The following is an 18,376-nucleotide window of genomic DNA, read 5'->3' as shown; positions in this document are numbered from 1 at the left end:
GTTTGGTACATCAATTCCATGCAGATGCCACCTTCAAAGCCTTTCCAGAGCTGTTCAATGGGTTGAGTTGCCCAAAAGGTGTACAGGAGAAGCTCCATATCGATGACTATCAAGGCTGTGACTCTCACAGGAGAGTTCCTTTCCATATTTGTGCACTGGTAGAAAAAGTTGGAACAATTTATAACAAGCTGGTGTAATAGAGAAGGTATTTGGGCCCACCCCATGGGTGTTTCCACTGGTCATAGTGCTGAAACCCAAGCAGCCTGGTGCTATACATTTATACGTGGACATGCAGCTTCCCAACCAAGCGATTCGGTGAGAGAAGCATATCACTCCCATAAAAGATGAAATTGTGGCCGATTTGAATGGTGCCAGGCCTTTTTCTAAGATTTGATTTGAATTATGGATGCCATCAGCTGATGCTAGAGGAATCCTGCAGGTACATAACTACGATCTCAACCCACATAGGGTTGCAGAGCTTCAAACTGCCAAGCTTTGAGGTGTCATCTGCAGCAGTTTTTCAAAAGGCTATACGGTAACCATTGTCAGGATTGATTTTGGTGATAAATGTGAGTGACATTTTGATCTACTCAAGCACTAGAGGAACACCACACCCAGTTGTGAGCAACAGTAGAACGCTTTGTGGAAAGAGGCCTAAGTTTCCCCTGCCAAATGGCTGTTCTACACAAATGAAATAGTTTTTTGGATACAGGTTTTCCAAGGAGGGGTTACAAGTGGATCCTCCTAAAGTGCAAGCAATTAGGAAGGCAGATATCTGGCAGAGTCCTCCCACTGTCAGAAATTTCTCGGGGGATGGCTTATTGCATCAGCAGATTCATTCTCAAGCTGGCTACACTCTAGGAACCCCTGAGGCACTAACCAGAAAAGTGGAGTGGAAGTGGGACAGCGATGCAGCTTGAGCATTCAGGGGCATAAAAAAGGCTATGCTGCACAATGCCACCAGGGCGTACTTCAGCCCTACCAGAAGAACTGAACTTATTGTCGACTCATGTCCTGTGTGGCTTGGGGCCGTGTTGTTGCAACGAAAGTGTGAATTAGAGTGGGTGCCCATCGTCTATGTGAGCAGTGCTCTTACAGCTGTCGAGACGAGGTATGCTCAAATTGAAAAAGTGGCCCTGGTGATCTGATGGGTGTTCGAGCATTTTCACCTCTACTTCTGTGGGCAGAAATTTCAGGTGGTGACCTCAAACCTCTTGTGCCCCTCTTCACTGCCTGGAATAGACTTCCCCGAAATAGCCAACAATATTCATTTGAGGTTGTGTACCGGCCTGGTGTGAACAACCCGGCAAATTACCTGTCACATCATCCCATGGCTGCTGAACCCACTAGACAGAAGGAGGTAGATCCTGGAGTAGGGGGTTTTATCCTGGTGGTAGCAGAGACAGCTTGTCCCAGAGCGCTCTCCCTGCATGAAATAGCTATAGCAACTTAGACTGACAGCTGCCTAGTGAAAGTTGCTTAGGCACTGAGAAGACAGTGGAGAAATTTCCTGGTGCAGGAGCAGGAGACTTGAACACAGCTCTGGAGGTGCTGGAATGAACTGAGTGAAAGTGAAGAGATGCTGATAATGAGGGGTCATCGGGTGTTAATCCTGAGTTACGTAGGGGCCAGGATGGTGGAATTTACCCACCAGGGCCATCAAAGCATGTCCAAAACCAAAGCACGACTGCGCAGAAAATTGTGGTTCCCGGGAATGGACCAAAAGGTGGAAGACGCTGTGAAAAACTGTCAATCATGCATCATCACTATCGGAGAGCCCCCTGTAGCACAGGCAATCACGGAGGAAGCATGCAAGGAAACCCTGGTCATCTGAGAGTCTAGACTTTGGCAGTTTCCCGACAACAGATTAATCCTGGTAGTCATGGACAGCTACACTAAGTTTCCAGCCGCTGAGCTAATAAAGTCCACACCCTTTGAGTATGTCACACCAGCATTTGAAAACATGTTTTGCACTATAAGAGCTGCCCACCGAGATCAAAACGGACAATGGCCTGGCATTCCAAGGTCAGGAGCTTAAAATGTATATGAACACCCTGAACGTCGGGCACCAGAAAATAACCCCCAGTGGCCTCAGGCAAATGAGAAAGTGGAGAGATTTATGCAGACTTTCATTAGAGCACTTAGGAGTGGGGTTGAAAGGTGAGAAGATCTGGAATGCTGTTTAAATCAGTTTCTAAGGGCATACTGACAAATGCCTCCTAGCACCGCTGGATGTGCTCCGAGTGATCGCCTGATGAGACGGGCTACACAAGATCTCTTTCTGTCCGATCCCAAGTGGGAATCTTCCACTCTAGACGACCATACTCCACAGCAAAAGCAAAGCAGCAACAATGACAGGGCGTCCAGGAATACACGCGCTGTGCCCACCACATAGGTGAACAGGTAGTCATCCAGGATCGATATCCTGGCTGGTCATTTTAGACTCCTTTTGAGAAGGAAATATGAGAGGTTGTGAAAGTCGATGGAACCATGATAACAGCGAGACCTGGAGGCTTCAGTGTCAAATGTTTCCTGGTTCAAAAAGACCAGCACCTAGAGAGGGACGACATCAATAGTCCAGATGCTCCCATCGGGAAGGACCTAGAAGTAGAGCCAAGGGAATGTGCGGAGTATGGAAGAAATGGAAGCAAAAGGGAAAGAGTGCTCAGGGGTGGGGGAGGACCCAGTGGCACCAACCCAGGAAAGAGATACAGGTAGCAGAGGACACACGTACCAGTTGAGAGCTAATCCCAGACCTAGCCAGAAACTGACATTGTGTGCTAATATCTGATACAAGGAGACTGTCAGACAGCAACTGAACGTGTCTTTGCTATTTCTTCCCGAACTTGTCTCCCAGTACATACATTGTTCTCTTTTTAATAGCTTTTCATTATTCTCAAAACGTTTGAAAGGTTAGAAGGGATGTCGTGAGCCACCCAGCCGCTACCATACATTGTTTTTGTGAACGCATCCTGAGGGCCGTGCGCGGCTGGAGGGCTTAAATCAAGGTGATCTAGCCGCTCGTGGTTAATCGATGTAAGAACTAAGTACCAAGAAAGCTGTGTCGGTCAGAGCTGTAGGTAGGCCCCGAAGAGGCTTACATCCCCAAGCACCCTTCTCGCCCTTTGTGAGTTGCCGTCTCTGCACCTGCTACCCTAAAATCGATCTATTAGCCCACAGAATTTACCTTTTGACAAGTTCTCCCCCTCGAGGTCGGTGACAGTATTATAGATATGAATGCAGAAGAAATGTGAATTGAGGAATTCACAACTTTTTACAATGGTTTCCTTATAGATGTCTAGGCCAGCTCGGGTCTAACTGTATAAATTAACCAAGGTCTATTTGTGGTCAGTCAGATTACCATGGACAATTATGAAACTGCCTATTGGAAAGATACTAACCTTGCTTCTTTGGGACCCCCCCCGCCCCCCCGAGCTACTGTTTGTGTTAGTGTTTAACAAGTCTGTTGCACGCCCCTTTCTAATGAAGGCGCTTGTATCCAGCACTGAAATATGTGTCTCGGGCTTCTGAGATAGGCAATTGTCTGCGAAGGCTTTGGGTAGCAGTTTAGGCCTAGCACATTCTAAATATATTAAAATATAAGACAGAGCACCATCTCACATTATAGCCCTAACCCAAGCATATCTCATCCATCAGTCCCTCTAGCCTCTATCAATTCTATTAGGACTAAAACCGCGGTAACCTCTTAAATAACTGAGTAAATTGGTACAGTTTTCCCAAGTAAAGCATATCTAATTCCACTTTACAGTCTCACTGATTAATCCCCAAATATGTCGTCTGCCAGCACAAGCCCCATCTCTAATAATAAAAAAAGAAAATAGACATTGCCACAAAAGTAACCACAGGAAGTTAGGCGGTTTACAACTTAGTGCTTGAAAGTCACTTGGAGAATGATGGTGTGGTGCAGGGTTTTAGCCTGGAGTTGGCCGGGTTAGAGGGGGCTAAATAGCAACTGAAAGATAACACCTCATTTTACAAAAAAAAGAGTACAGCCAGGGAAATCGTTTATTTACTCTGTTTGCACCAAATGTCTGAAATTAGGAAATATTTTCACTTTATATATTTTTTAGTTCATAAATAAAATGTGTCCAATATCGGTTCTGTACTACTGAGCATCGTTTTTCTCGCGGCTCTGTTGAAAGCAGGTCAGCTGGCCAGTGATCTATGCACATTCCCATCATAGCTTTGGACAGGATACTCTGCCCAGCAGAGGTGTTCTCCTCAATGCTTTTTTCCCTTTATTTCTTCCCAATAACCAGTATGTTTATTTGGTTTCATACCAAGTGATTTTCAATTCCTCCATCTTTACTTGAATATGCAGTATTTTGGACTCGTTTGCAGACGTCCTTCCTCGAGGATATGCTCTGCTTGGGCAGGCTTGTCACTGTGTTTGCCCGACATTGCTTGTATGTGTTTAACTGTAGAGCAGAGGTTCTTAATGTTTTTACTTCTGTGGACCCCCACTTAATCATTACTTGAACCCGGAGACCCCACCACTGAATCATTATTGGAATCCGGGTCCTCACTCAGTTATTGGAACTTAGGAACCCCGGCCTAAGCAATTTCAATGGTTTGAACGGCAAAACAATACACAAAAACACAGTAACCTATATTAATCAAAGTTTTAATTTTAATGGGAAGTTTGGAGCTTTCCTGAATTCAGTAGAGAACACCCATCGCTCGTCCTTACTTTATTCAGTTTGGTGTACTGGCGCTTCTTCCACCAACCAGAGTATACAGAATTAATTTTTAGTCTCCAATTTCAAATTCCGTCACGTTTACACAACGTTTTCAATTTTTCTGATTTATTTTTATACTCTTTATTAATCTGTTAAAGGTATTTAATTTTCTAAGTTGGTGCGGACCTCCTGAGTCGGCTTTGTGCACCTCCATGGATCCCTGGACCAAAAGTTAAGAACCGCTGCTCTACAGCATTCAAGCTTGGACCACAGTCACTGATGCCCTCTTTCAATTGGGTGAACGTGGCTTTGACATCAGTCAATGTCGCATATTGCTTGCCCTCTATACAACCTGCCAGAAGCCTCACCACCACTGCTGTCCATTGATGGTATTAGTTTTGAAATGACAACTGTGCTTACTCTGTCCCTCTTCCCCATGCTGATGCCAAGCACATATCATTGCGCTCTATTCGTAGGCCATGCGATCTGCACGCTCCTATAGCCAATAGCCCAGTCCCATGAAGCACACTATTTCAATAGCCAGCAGTTGAATATAGTGGCTCATCAAAAGGAAGCATTCCATCTAATTACGGTCTCAAAACTTAAAGTTGTCCTGATGAATGGCCTAGCTGCCGAACAAGATCCAGGTTCGCCTTCTACATTCTTGATCGTAGACGAGGGCACAGCTACAAAGCTAGACCTCTTATGAATTGCCAAATTTGCAAGCACATTTCCACAGCAATCTGTTATGTTACCGTCACTTTAACTCCTCATGAGATTGTTCCCCCAGTTGGCACCTACTGGCTCCTCCACCCACGGACTCCACCAGGGCGGAGCTGAGGGAACTGGGTGATGTGCAGCGAGCTGTTGCATGTTCAGTGAAGAAGTGAAACTTTGAGGATGTGTAAATAAGCTTCCCAAGTGCGAAACACAACCTACAGTGTCTGGTGTGTTTTTTATTAAGTGTGCAATATTTATAAGGTTTCTGGGCCCCAACAAACAGGTGTTGGCAGTAAGTGTATCAAACTACACTTTAACACTATACGAGGTGTGCCCTCTTCGGCACACATTCACACCAAATGACAGCTAAAACATGGAGTACTTATCGGACGTATGGAGAAACCAGAGCAAAACACTATTATTACCACAGAAAGCTCCCACAAATGTAAATACCCAAGTAACTAGAATCGGAAGAGCGAGAACAGTGTGAAGCTACATTTTCTCAGCTAAGCGTTGATTGCCCGTGGTCCATTTCCATGAGGTCTGTTCATCGGTCCAGTCATCCCTCAGAGTGGTTCTGCGCCCACTGGTCAGTCGGGCTGTATATCCCAGAAGTGAGACCAGTTCAGGATCTGTGCTTCGTCGTGGTGTGATTATAAATTATTTACTGTGATTATACTTTTCCCAGATGTATTGACTATTAAACAATATTTTCTATACATAATGGACTTTACCTCAGAGCTTAAGTTGCCTGTGTCCTCAATGGCAGAGTATCCCGATCGCCATATCAGACTTCAGTTAACTTAAAGCGAACATGTCCCCATTTGCACCTATGGGGGGATATTATGCAGTTCAATTCAACTACCCCAGATTCGGACTGGTGAGGAAAACAAAAATACGTTCTGAAATGTTTTCGAGCCAGTTAGGAGCCCAGTTTCTCACTAAGCTATTAAGTGATATTTTGAAATTTTACCCAACTTGATCCAGTCACCCAGCACAATCTTTCCAGCCTTACTCAAAACTGTGTTCTTGTTACTCGCTTTAGCTGCTTTCCCACTACCAAGAGTTGCTCGTTTCAGTGGCGCAACTCAAATAATAGGGCCCCTCTGCAGAATATTCAGAGGCTCTTAGTCAACCCATATTTCAAAGATGATCTTAGCTCTTGAGCTTAATGAGGCCCCCTGAAAGGTTGAGGGCCCCCTTGCACGTAACAGCGCTACTGACTCAGTTTCTAGAACCCACACCGATCTAATGTCTATTGCTTTAGATATTTTGGGGGTCCCAGGTGCAACAAGCACTGGTACACTACATAGAGAATTGTAGTGGGAACCTGAGGTGTTCGACATAGATAAGAAGTAATTGTGTGTTAGAACATGACCTTTGAACAATACTAAAGGGCACAGAGTACATTTATCTACATTGAGTAGCCCAGAATTGCATGGCGTATAGTCAAGTACCATAGTTGGGATTAGAACCAAGGTACCCAGGTTGAATTGCCAGCATCTTACATAGTCGATCTTCTCTTCTCCATTACACAGAAACTTTATGTAAAATTGGTAAGACAATAATGTCTGTAAACTGCTGCAAAATGTAATTGTGGATTGTGACACAAGTAGAATTTAAGTTCTGATCTAAAAATTCTTTAATTTTATTTTTGAGTTTTATTGTCGGATCAAGATCGATATTAATGTGGCTCAAGGATTGAAATATAATAGTGAAGTACTGTATCTTGGATGGAGTAAATTTAAATTAGTCCATGGGATTCATTGATTTTAATTTGGAAAAGCGTGGTTAATTAACCATGTGTGTTGCTAACATGGATATTGTTATTTTCATTGCAGACCCAAATTCAATAGTTTGCCTACCAGAAAAAAATGAACAGCCAAGTCTAACCTCGGAATGCTTTGTAACAGGATGGGGACTTACCAATGCAACTGGTAGGTAGATTTTGCTTTTTTACAATTGTTCACTCTTTAATCAAAATGAAAAAAATAAGAATATTTGATGTGGTGGAAACAAATAACTTCTCCAGTTCCAGATCTCTTGCAGGTTAAAATGTCTCCGCTAATCCCCATCAGGCCAAGAATCATTGGTACTAAATATTAAATGGCAGTGACAGTAACCCTCGGTTTAATACTGCACTGTTTGTAGACTACTTTCCATACGGTAAGATCCAAACTGCAGCCAATGAGGTGAAGAGGCTTTAATTGCCAATTCCTTTAGAGTTTACCATACCTCAGGGTGATCTGATAGCAGAATGTTTGATTGCAATCTGAAGAAACCTAGAATCCAGTCTGGAATTTATAATCTGCTAAACACTCCTAGAATAGAACCACCAAGCACAGACTGTGAACTGAGTCGAGAAGGATTATGCAAATAAATGTCACTGTGGCCTTCATAAAATGCAGAACGTGTTGGATCTTCATGAGTTAAGCAGTGTACAGCAGAAAAACTTCCCTCCTGCTATTTTCCTTACATGCTTAGGGGGCACCAACAAATGTTTACTTGCAGTTCTAAGCTGCCTTTTAGAGCAGTAAAGTGAAAAACCTTGCTTCAGATTTGCAGGGGTGATTGTTATGATGTGAGGAATGTGATAGATGTATAATGTCTATGCAGTGACACCGTACAGGGGGATTGATAGAATGTAGTGACATCAGATGGAATGTGGGGGAGCGAGACTCTGCGGTCGTTAGAGGAGCAGACAAGATCGTACTGATGCTCCTCACTGTGCTGGGGAAAACTTGACAATAAACTACACTGCATCACAACCGCACTCAACATAATTACTACAGATTGGATGAGGCTCAGCCGCCTAAAGCTGAACTCTGAAAAAACAGAAGTCCTCATCCTCTGCAACACCCCGTCCGCCTGGGACGACTCCTGGTGGCCCACGGCCCTCAGCACCGCACCGACCCCCACAGACCACGCCCGCAACCTCGGCTTCATCTTGGACCCTCTTCTCACCATGACCAAGCAAGTCAACGCCGTGTCCTCCGCCTGCTTCCTCACCCTCCGCATGCTCCGCAAGATCTTCCGCTGGATCCCCGCCGACACTAGAAAAACCGTGACCCACACCCTCGTCACGAGCCGCCTGGACTACGGCAACACCCTCTATGCCGGGACCACAGCCAAACTCCAAAATCGCCTGCAACACATTCAAAACGCATCGGCACACCTCATCCTCGACATACCCCGCAACAGCCACATCTCCGCACACCTGAGACACCTGCATTGGCTCCCAGTCAGCAAAAGGATCACCTTTCGACTTCTCACCCACGCACACAAAGCCCTCCACAACAAGGGACCGGAATACCTCAACCGACGCCTCAGCTTCTACGTCCCCACCCGCCTCCTCCGTTCCTCTGGTCTCGCACTTGCTGCCATCCCTCGCATCCGCCGCTCCACGGCGGGTGGGAGATCTTTTTCCTTCCTGGCAGCCAAGACCTGGAGCTCCCTCCCCACCAGCCTCAGGACCACCCAGGACCACCCCGCTTTCCGGAGACTCCTAAAAACCTGGCTATTCGAGCAGCAGTAACCCCCCCTTTCCCCTAGCGCCTTGAGACCCGCACGGGTGAGTAGCGCGCTTTATAAATGTCAATGATTTGATTTGATTTGACGAGTGCCTCAGCACAGGAACCTACGTGCCAAATTCAGAGCTGATAATCTGCACTTGCGCTCATTCCTTAATCTTCACACATCTTCAGAAACAACACAGAGACGTTAATCTTCAGCGTTTTGCTATTGAAGTGAGTTTTTATTAGAATAAGTAGTTTCCTCGCAAAATCCTCCCTCCAACTGTCAAGCCTCGAGCAAGACAAGTTTCAGTATTCCATGCATCAACTGTGGATCGGTAAACCTGCATGGAGTACGAGGGTACATGCCGCCATCTTCTGGTTCAGTGGTAACATACCGAAGTGCAGCGCTTGTTAAAGCGAAGGTGAACGCTACTGCTGTTCTCTTATATTAAAGAGGGCAATTACCAACATGACTACTAGTAATGTTTTAAACTTGTCTCTACCACAACCGTTTTCACCAACTTCTGGAGACAATTCTATCAAGTGGCAAGAATGGCGTGAATATTTTTTTCATTACCTATCTACCTTTGATGAGGAGGATGACTATACACCTGAGAAAAAGAAAAAAATCCTTTTACACTGCTTAGGCCCTTAAGGTCTGAAAACACATAACCCGACGGAAAAGACACATAGACAACAGGGTCAATGCAAAGTTTTCACCAATGCCCTAGAAGATTTAGATACCTATTACGCTCCTACTGTTTGCGTGGGCATAGATAGGTACAAGTTCTTTCATAGGAAACAGTCTAAGGAAGAGACTATTGAAGACTACGTATCGGCATTAAAGAATTTAGCACTTGCATGCTGTTTTGGTATATTACAAGATGAGCTCATAAGAGACAAGATAGTCATGCACGCTGCGAATTCTGCAATATAGGACTGCTTGTCGGCCAAAGGAGAAGCGCCACTAGAAGAGGTGATAGAGATCTTCAAGAAAGCAAAACTCACGGGCAGTGCTTAATTTGTAAATAAAAAGGTGCTGGTGCTCAAAGCTTTCCTCTTAAACACGTGGCTGCTGGAATTAAAAGTGCGAGCACATAATACTGAGGCAGCGTAAACCTGAAGCCACCTCGGGCCTCTTCAATTCATTTACACACACTCCCTGCCCCTTCAGCTCACTCTTGCAGCTTTCTGCTTTTCCCCTTTCTGACGCTTTTTCGTTTTTCTCTTCCTCGCTTCCTCCGTCTTTCCCACATGTCCTTTGCTCGCAGTATATGCTTGAGACAGAAAACTAAGCGCCAGCCCTCAGAAATAAGTACCGGTGCTCCATACTGGAAACAACAAGCACAAATTAAGCACTGCCTAAAAGACAAAGCAGCATCCAGAACTATAGACAGAACAAAGAACAGGAGGATCTAAATACAAAAGTAAAATGTTTTAGATGTGGGTTTATTGGGCATTTTGCTAATGATAAAAAATGTCTTTCTTGCAATCAAAGGTGTTCGGGTTGTGGTGTCATGGGGCATTTCTTGAAAGTATGTAGGGAAAAAAAAAAGGGGGCGATAAAAATATTAGAAGAAGAATCTGGCTCAGAATCATTAGACTCTGAGGAGGAGGACAAACGTGTATCTTAAGCATAGGAAACTCCTTAGAGGAATGTGTTAAGAATAACCAGCAAAAGAAACCTAAATGTGAAATATCAATTGGTGGTGTGATCCTCAGCATCACAGCTGATTCAGGATCTCCCTACACGATAGTTAATGAGTTGGTATGGAATAAGAAACTCAAACCTGTGTTGGGGGAAACTATGGAAATGTACCACAAGGGGTTCCCTGGTTAAATGGCCGTAGCTCAAGCAGGGAAATTACTACTATAGAGGAAATCTAAGAAAAGAGCTACCGCTATTGACCTGTGGAATGAATATTCTTCAGGTCCCGAATCTCAGTAGATGTTGATACTCATTGAGTTGTATGTCAAAAAAATGGCCATGCTTCATAAATAAACAATAAGGCTGCACATCAAATAAAGTGGCTGTATAGAAACTTTTATGATCAAGATATACATTTATTAAATAATTATACAAAATACTAAAGACGACAAATCTATTACTAAAATGGAGAAAAGACAAATAACTAGTCTCAACCATACCACACTCATACCAAGCTAAAAATAACAGAAATACTCAATACAGAAAACAGGTTACAAAAGATACCCTAATAGTCTCAATGAGTGGAAATGACACAATAATACAATAGCAAAGCCTAACCAAAGATAACAATTAATAACATATCAATGACGGGGAAATATATAAATAAATCATGTGATGATACTATAACACACTAAGATCAGATACAAAGATAAAGAACTATGGCTGAGAAGCAGCAATAGTAAGTCTGATATCTAGCAAATACAATAGGAAAACAGAGGCCTACGCGCGTTTTGGTGTTCCTCGATTAATGAGGTCACCTTCATCACGGCGGTTCCCGGTATCTTGATCCTTTACTGGTACATTCCTAACAGCCATATATCTTGGTCATTTCTTACGCCGTATTCTAAATATAGATCAAAAATATATATAGACATGATATCTAATACAGTAATAAAAAAATTAAAAAACACATACATAGAACAAATAATTCGGAAATCTCAATTTCTAGTTTTTTTCGGTGGAGAGAACAAAAGGATTGAAAATTCTTAATTGCATGTGCGGTCTATTAGTCAATCTCTTAGCTATCATGCAACATACTCATTAAGAGCCTGTCATACGTGAGTGAGTTTTCCAATAGGAGTAGTGCCGTAATAAAAGGAAGTAAGCATGCACCAAAACATTGGAGAAATGTAGAATAGGAAGAGGCAACTTATAGCTAATGAAAACGTAAAAAATAAAAATAAAACAAAAAAATGAAAATAAAAATAGAAAGTAAGATGAAAAAAGATAAATAACTGTGCAGTGAAGTCTGAACCCGAATTTGATTCTTACTCTTTTTCCCTGACTTATAATGGTACACCCATGCAAATTGTGGGGTTATTTATAATGTTAAAATATACTTATTTTTTTGTATTTTTCTAGTACCTGTTGGGCCAATCAGGAATAGTAACTGGGATAGAACTATTGCATTTAAAAGAAATGCGTCTGGCTGTCTTTGATTATCAATGACGTTTTGTGGTTCTGATGGAAAAATAAATAAAAAATAAAAATAAAGTTTTTTGTAAGTGGAGAAAGATTAAAAGGCCTAAAAGGAAATGTCGCTTAATTATACTGCAACCGATGATACTTTTAAAGATAATTAGCATAAATCGATTTCCATGTAGCTAGAGAACTGGGGATCACCTGAGCATCAACTAATGAAGGCGAAAGAGCGGATTCACTTCCGCGGTCTTTAGAATGTCCCCGTGTTCGTAATGGGCTGTATGCCAAATTCCGAGGTACGCTGGTTGATACAAATGCTGAATGAAAAAAGGAAATTGAGGCCCAGTGAAAGACCGTCTAGGTCAGACTCGCTACAATTCAAATACGTCTTATTATAGACGGTAACGTCTAATAAACTATTAGGCCAAAGGCATATATCTGATAGTCTTACCTGATTGAAGGACGGCTTAGTATTCCGTTCCTAATGGCAGCAGCCGACAGACGCGCTCCATTTTATACTGGCTATCTGATTTGTTTACTCGGCGTGCAACTCAGCCAAACATAGAAATAAGAGGCTACAGATTTTTCGCGGCCGCCATCTTGGACTAACCAAAATATAGGAGCTTTACTGAAAAGTGTGACCCACGGGAACAGAAGTTGCCATAGATTGATGTCAAACAGCAGTGGATGTGTATTCAGAAAAGTATAGTTATATTTATATCCTACATCAGAGTCAACTATATATTAGATGGTTGGTTTACGTGATGAAACTGAAAAAAGCTAGTAACTGCACTTATACCTACAGAGAAAGATAACCATACAACTGGCCTAAAAGTCACCATATTAGAGTGGACAATAGTGTATACTACGGCCTATAATTGATGGATTTCAAAGTAAAAAACTGGCACCAGCATGCCCTATGGTTACAATCTATCCATTTATCGATTTAATAGTAGAAAATCAGACTTGAGAGTTAGATGGAAAAGTAAGTATAGGATATTTTAGATATCATTTTGGGCTGTTATTACACCACCCACCCAATCCGACAATATGTGCCTAAGGGGTCTCATAAGGTGAGAGAGTCAATACAGAGGGTATCCTGTGAGAAGGAACATGTCCCCTGCGGGAGAATGGAAACACCAGACATATCCCCAAAAAGTTTTACAGGAGAACCATTTGGGTTGTTGGGATTCAGGAAGTTACACTTGATATTCAAGGGGAGGGAGGCAGAATGTGAGTTGTATGTCTCCAAGCCTGGCCCTTCAGTGCTTGGATGGTGGGATCATGGTGAGTTAGGTATAATCCTTGATCCTAACAGTCATGAGCCTGTCTCTGTGATCCAACAGTGGGTCCATGATGGCAAAATAGGCAAAGCTAACATCGGAAGTACATATCCAAGAGTGTTCAGTGTTTTCGGGTACCATCAGAGAGTTAAAGGGATTCCAACATAGAATTGTATTGAAGAAAAATGTAACACCTTGTGTCCGCAAGGCCAGGAATATTCCGATAGGAATTAGAGATGAAGTAGCAACAGAATTGGAGAAACTGGTGTCTGCAGGTATCATTGAAGAAATAGTATTCAGACTGGGTTGCGCCTTTAGTGGTTGTGAAGCGTGCAAATGGCAAGTAGAGGTTGTGTGGATTTAAGAAATTTAAACAGGAACCTCATGGTGGATCAATTTCCCTTACTGAAAATTAACGAAATGTCATTAACTAAGGGAATGGAATGGTTCACCACCACTGACCCAACTTCAGCATACCATCAAGTGGCTTTGCATCCAGACAGTCGCAGACTGACTTGTTACTCCTTTTGGATGCTATCAGTTCCTTTTGGGTTGGCATCTGCAGCTGGTATGTTTCAGAGACTAATGTTTAAGCTTTTCAAAGGAATCCATAATGTGTGTTTTTTTTTTTTTTTCCTCAAGACGATATTTTGATTATGGGAAGATCCAAGGATGAACATGATTTAAACTTACAAAACGTTATGCAGATTGTAAACTCCAATGACTTTACAGCAGAATATACGAAATGTAAATTTGCAGAAAAAAGTTACTTATTTGGGACATGAGATCAGTAAGAAAGACATAGAACCCAAGGCTGCATTGGTAGAAGCGATCAAGAATTCACCAGCTCCAACTAACAAGGAAGAAGTTAGAGCATTCTTGGGATTAGCAGAATTCTATGCCAGATATATAAACAACTTCTCCACCAGGACCTATTACATAAGACAATTATTGAAGAACCATTGTGTGTTTAACTGGTCTCTAGAATGTCAAAATGCTTTCATGGTCATTAAGGAAAACATTTCATGTGCACCTGCTTTATAGGGATTCGATCCCAATTTAAGATGCATAGTCACCACAGACGCAAGTAATAAAGGCATTGGTGCTGTACTAACCCAAATTGACATGCAGGGAAAGGAGTATGTAGTTGCATTTGCTTCCTGTTCCCTGACGAACACTGAAGAGAGGTATTCGGTAATCGAACGGGAAGCACTTGCATGTGTATGGGGGTTGGAGCATTATAAACCATTCCTAGGGGGAATGTTGGTGACATTACGAAGCGACCATAAACCGCTTACAAAGGTACTCACAAGTGGGGTTGTTTAATGCATCTCCACGACTAGCTAGGATGTCCATCAAGTTATTAGATTACAAATATGAGGTACAGTATATCCCAGGAGCAAAGAATAAAATCACAGATTTAAGTAGGTTACCACTTCCTACGAAGCCTGAAGAATGTGAGAGAGAAACATATTGTGTGGCTGGTGTTCTGGACAGAATCTGAGGCATTACAGGGGAAGAATGGGAGAAGGCTTTGTAGTAAAATAGCCTCTTTCTAGCATGGTTACCCCCACATTTGGCCTGTTTGTGAGTGTGTCAGTGTGTTTTTACTGTGTCACTGGGATCCTGCTAGCCAGAACCCCAGTGCTCACAGTTTGTGGCCTAATGCGTATGACTGTGTAGTACCTAACTGTGTCACTGAGGCTCTGCTAACCAGAACCTCAGTGCTTATGCGCTCTCTGCTTTTAAATTTGTCACTATAGGCAAGTGACTTCATTTACCAATTTCAATTGGCATACTAGACCCCCTTTATAAGTCCCTAGAATATAGTACCTAGGTACCCAGGGCATTGGGGTTCCAGGAGGTCCATATGGGCTACAGCATTTGGAGCTCAGAGAAACCCTTACACAGGACTGCCATTGCAGCCTGCGTGAAATAACGCACATGTTATTTCACAGCCATTTTCACTGCACTTAAGTAACTTATAAGTCACCTATATGTCTAACCTTCACTTGCCGAAGGTTAGGTGCAAAGTTACTAAGTGTGAGGGGATCCTTGCACTAGGAAAGGTGCCCCCCTATGTGCACCATAATATAAAGAGGCTACTTTCCTACACAACCCCCCACCCCCCAACGAAGGACAATAAGGCTAACCTTGGCCAGTTGAGATTTTATTGTCTAAGTGGTGATAAGTGGCGAGTAGATCTGTAATAGTGGTTACTCCCTTTATCATCCACTATATGGTTACTTCCCTATGGGGATGTAAACCACCCTGTTTGGAGATTTTGACCTAACCAACAGTGTGAGTATAAATTCTCAGAGTTCCTATTAGTATGTTTTAAAGTTGGGCAGTGGGATTGGTCCACTGAGCCTATGTCAAATGCAGGAAATGCTAGACAGGGATGCTGTCTCAATAAAGCCATAGCTGCGCAAAACTTTGTCCATTTGGCTGTAAGAGAGAACAGGGTTGAAGTTTATCTTTATTTGGAGCAGGGCAGGTCTGCTGTCCTATAAGCTCATGTTAGGAATGGGGTATTTGGTTGACAGTCAGGTTACCCCCTGTTCAAGCAAGGACCCTCACTCTAGTCAGGGTAAAAGAGAATCACCCTCAGCTAATCCCTGCTTACCCCCTTGGTAGCTTGGCAGAGCAGTAGGCTTAACTTCAGAGTGCTAGGTGTAAAGTATTTGTACCAACACACACAGTAACTTAATGAAAACACTACAAAATGACACAGGTTTAGAAAAATAGGAAATATTTATCTAAACAAAACAAGACCAAAACAACAAAAATCCACCATACACAAGTCAAGTTATCAATTAAAAATCAAAAAGAGTCTTTAAGTAGTTTTAAAAAAACACACTAGCGCTGCTAGAGTGAAAATGTACCTGGTGTGCGTCAAAACTAACTCCGCACGGCGGTACGCGAGTCGAAAATCCAGCCGCACGATGATCTGAAAATCATGTAGCGCAGGTTGTGATCTCCCAGCCTCCGTCAGCGATGCTGCGTGTCGTTTCTCCTGCTCAGTGCGTCGATTCTCCGGTCGCGTTTCCTGCGAATGCCGTTTCTCAGCTGCAGAGCTGGCGGCGTGTCGTTCCTCAGCCGCAGATTGGATTTGCTTCAATCTTTTCTCAGCACGGCACTCTGTGCGTGGATTTTCTTGTCTTTAGGCTGCCAGCTTATCCTTTCAGGGTCCCAGGAACTGGATGGGCACCACAGGACAGAGTAGGAGTCTCTCCAGAGACTCCAGGTGCTGGCAGAGAGAAATCTTTTCTGTCCCTGAGACTTCAAACAACAGGAGGCAAGCACTAGATCAAGCCCTTGGAGATTTCTTCTCAAGATGGAAGGCACACAAAGTCCAGTCTTTGCCCTCCTACTCTGGCAGAAGCAGCAACTGCAGGATAGCTCCACAAAGCAGTCACAGGCAGGGCAGCTCTTCTTCCTCAGCTATTCAGCTCTTCTCCAGGCAGAGGTTCCTCTTGGTTCCAGAAGTGTTTCTAAAGTCTGTGGTTTTGGGTGCCCTTCTTATACCCAATTTCTCCTTTGAAGTAGGCCTACTTTAAAGTAAAGTCTCTTTGGAATGTGAAATCCTGCCTTGGCCAGGCCAGGCCCCAGACACTCACCAGGGGGTTGGAGACTGCATTGTGTGAGGGCAGGCACAGCCCTTTCAGGTGTGAATGACCACTCCTCCCCTCCCTCCTAGCACAGATGTCTCATCAGGATATGCAGGCTACACCCCAGCTCCTTTTGTGTCACTGTCTAGTGTGAGGTGCAACCAGCCCAACTGTCAAACTAACCCAGACAGGGAATCCACAAACAGGCAGAGTCACAGAAATGGTATAAGCAAGAAAATGCTCACTTTCTAAAAGTGGCATTTTCAAACCCACAATCTTAAAATCAACTTTACTAAAAGATGTATTTTTAAATTGTGAGCTCAGAGACCCCAAACTCCACATGTCCATCTGCTCCCAAAGGGAAATCTACACTTTAATCAGTTTTAAAGGTAGCCCCCATGTTAACGTATGAGAAGGACAGGCCTTGCAACAGTGAAAAACGAATTTAGCAATATTTCACTGTCAGGACATATAAACCACATTACTATATGTCCTACCTTAACCATACACTGCACCCTGCCCTTGGGGCTACCTAGCACCTACCTTAGGGGTGTCTTACATGTAAGAAAAGGGAAGGTTTAGGCCTGGCAAGTGGGTACACTTGCCAAGTCGAATTTACAGTTAAAATTGCACACACAGACACTGCAGTGGCAGGTCTGAGACATGATTACAGAGCTACTTATGTGGGTGGCACAACCAGTGCTGCAGGCCCACTAGTAGCATTTGAATTACAGGCCCTGGGCACCTCTAGTGCACTGTACTAGGGACTTACTAATAAATCGAATATGCCAATCATGGATAAACCAATCACATACACATTTTGTAAAGGAGCACTTGCACTTTAGAACTGGTTAGCAGTGGTAAAGTGCCCATAGTAACAAAAACAGTAAAATCAGAGTCCAGCACACATCAACAACCTGGGGAACAGAGGCAAAAAGTTAAGGGAGACCACGCCAAGGATGAAAAGTCTAACAGCTCGACATTAGGACAGGGCTGCTGTCCTAAGTGTTTAGAGGTAGTGCAGGGCTGCACTAAAGTTTCTCTGGGAGGGCTGAAGGGATGCTCCATATTTACTAAAATTGTGCAATTTTGCACATCTGGATTAGTAGTTCCACAGAGAAGTACTTTACCTCTGGGAGTCCAGCTGTGGTAGCTGAGGGCTCCCTTGGTACAGGTTCCACCCCAGGAGAGGTTTCTTACACCACAGGAATGGTATCCTTAGTGGCAGGGTGGGGAAGGGATACTTTGATACCATTCTTACCTGTTGGTAGAGAGTGATCCTGAGTTTTCAGGCCTTTTTCTGTCTTTTGCTTTTTCATTTCACCAGAAATGAGAGGAAGCAATTCCTAAGGGATACCCATCACAGATGCATGCGTACTAAACTCTACCTCAGCCCAACGTGAGGCCTCTAGGTCAT

At 43.4% G+C, this 18,376-nt stretch overlaps 1 protein-coding gene across 2 annotated transcripts in view; it reads left to right on the top strand.

Annotated features, from left to right (window-relative positions):
- OVCH1 (ovochymase 1) overlaps positions 1 to 18,376 on the top strand; it is a 1,177,845-nt gene that overhangs the window by 1,054,818 nt on the left and 104,651 nt on the right. For both annotated transcript variants that reach the window (XM_069228188.1, XM_069228187.1), the window contains one exon: positions 7,262 to 7,357. In XM_069228188.1, coding sequence (XP_069084289.1) covers positions 7,262 to 7,357 — 96 coding nt within the window. The remainder of the gene's footprint in view (positions 1 to 7,261; positions 7,358 to 18,376) is intronic.

Source organism: Pleurodeles waltl, chromosome 4_1, assembly GCF_031143425.1.
Source record: "Pleurodeles waltl isolate 20211129_DDA chromosome 4_1, aPleWal1.hap1.20221129, whole genome shotgun sequence".
NCBI classification, from domain to species: domain Eukaryota; kingdom Metazoa; phylum Chordata; class Amphibia; order Caudata; family Salamandridae; genus Pleurodeles; species Pleurodeles waltl.
Note: the sequence above shows the minus strand (reverse complement) of the source record. Positions and strands in the feature narration are given on the sequence as shown.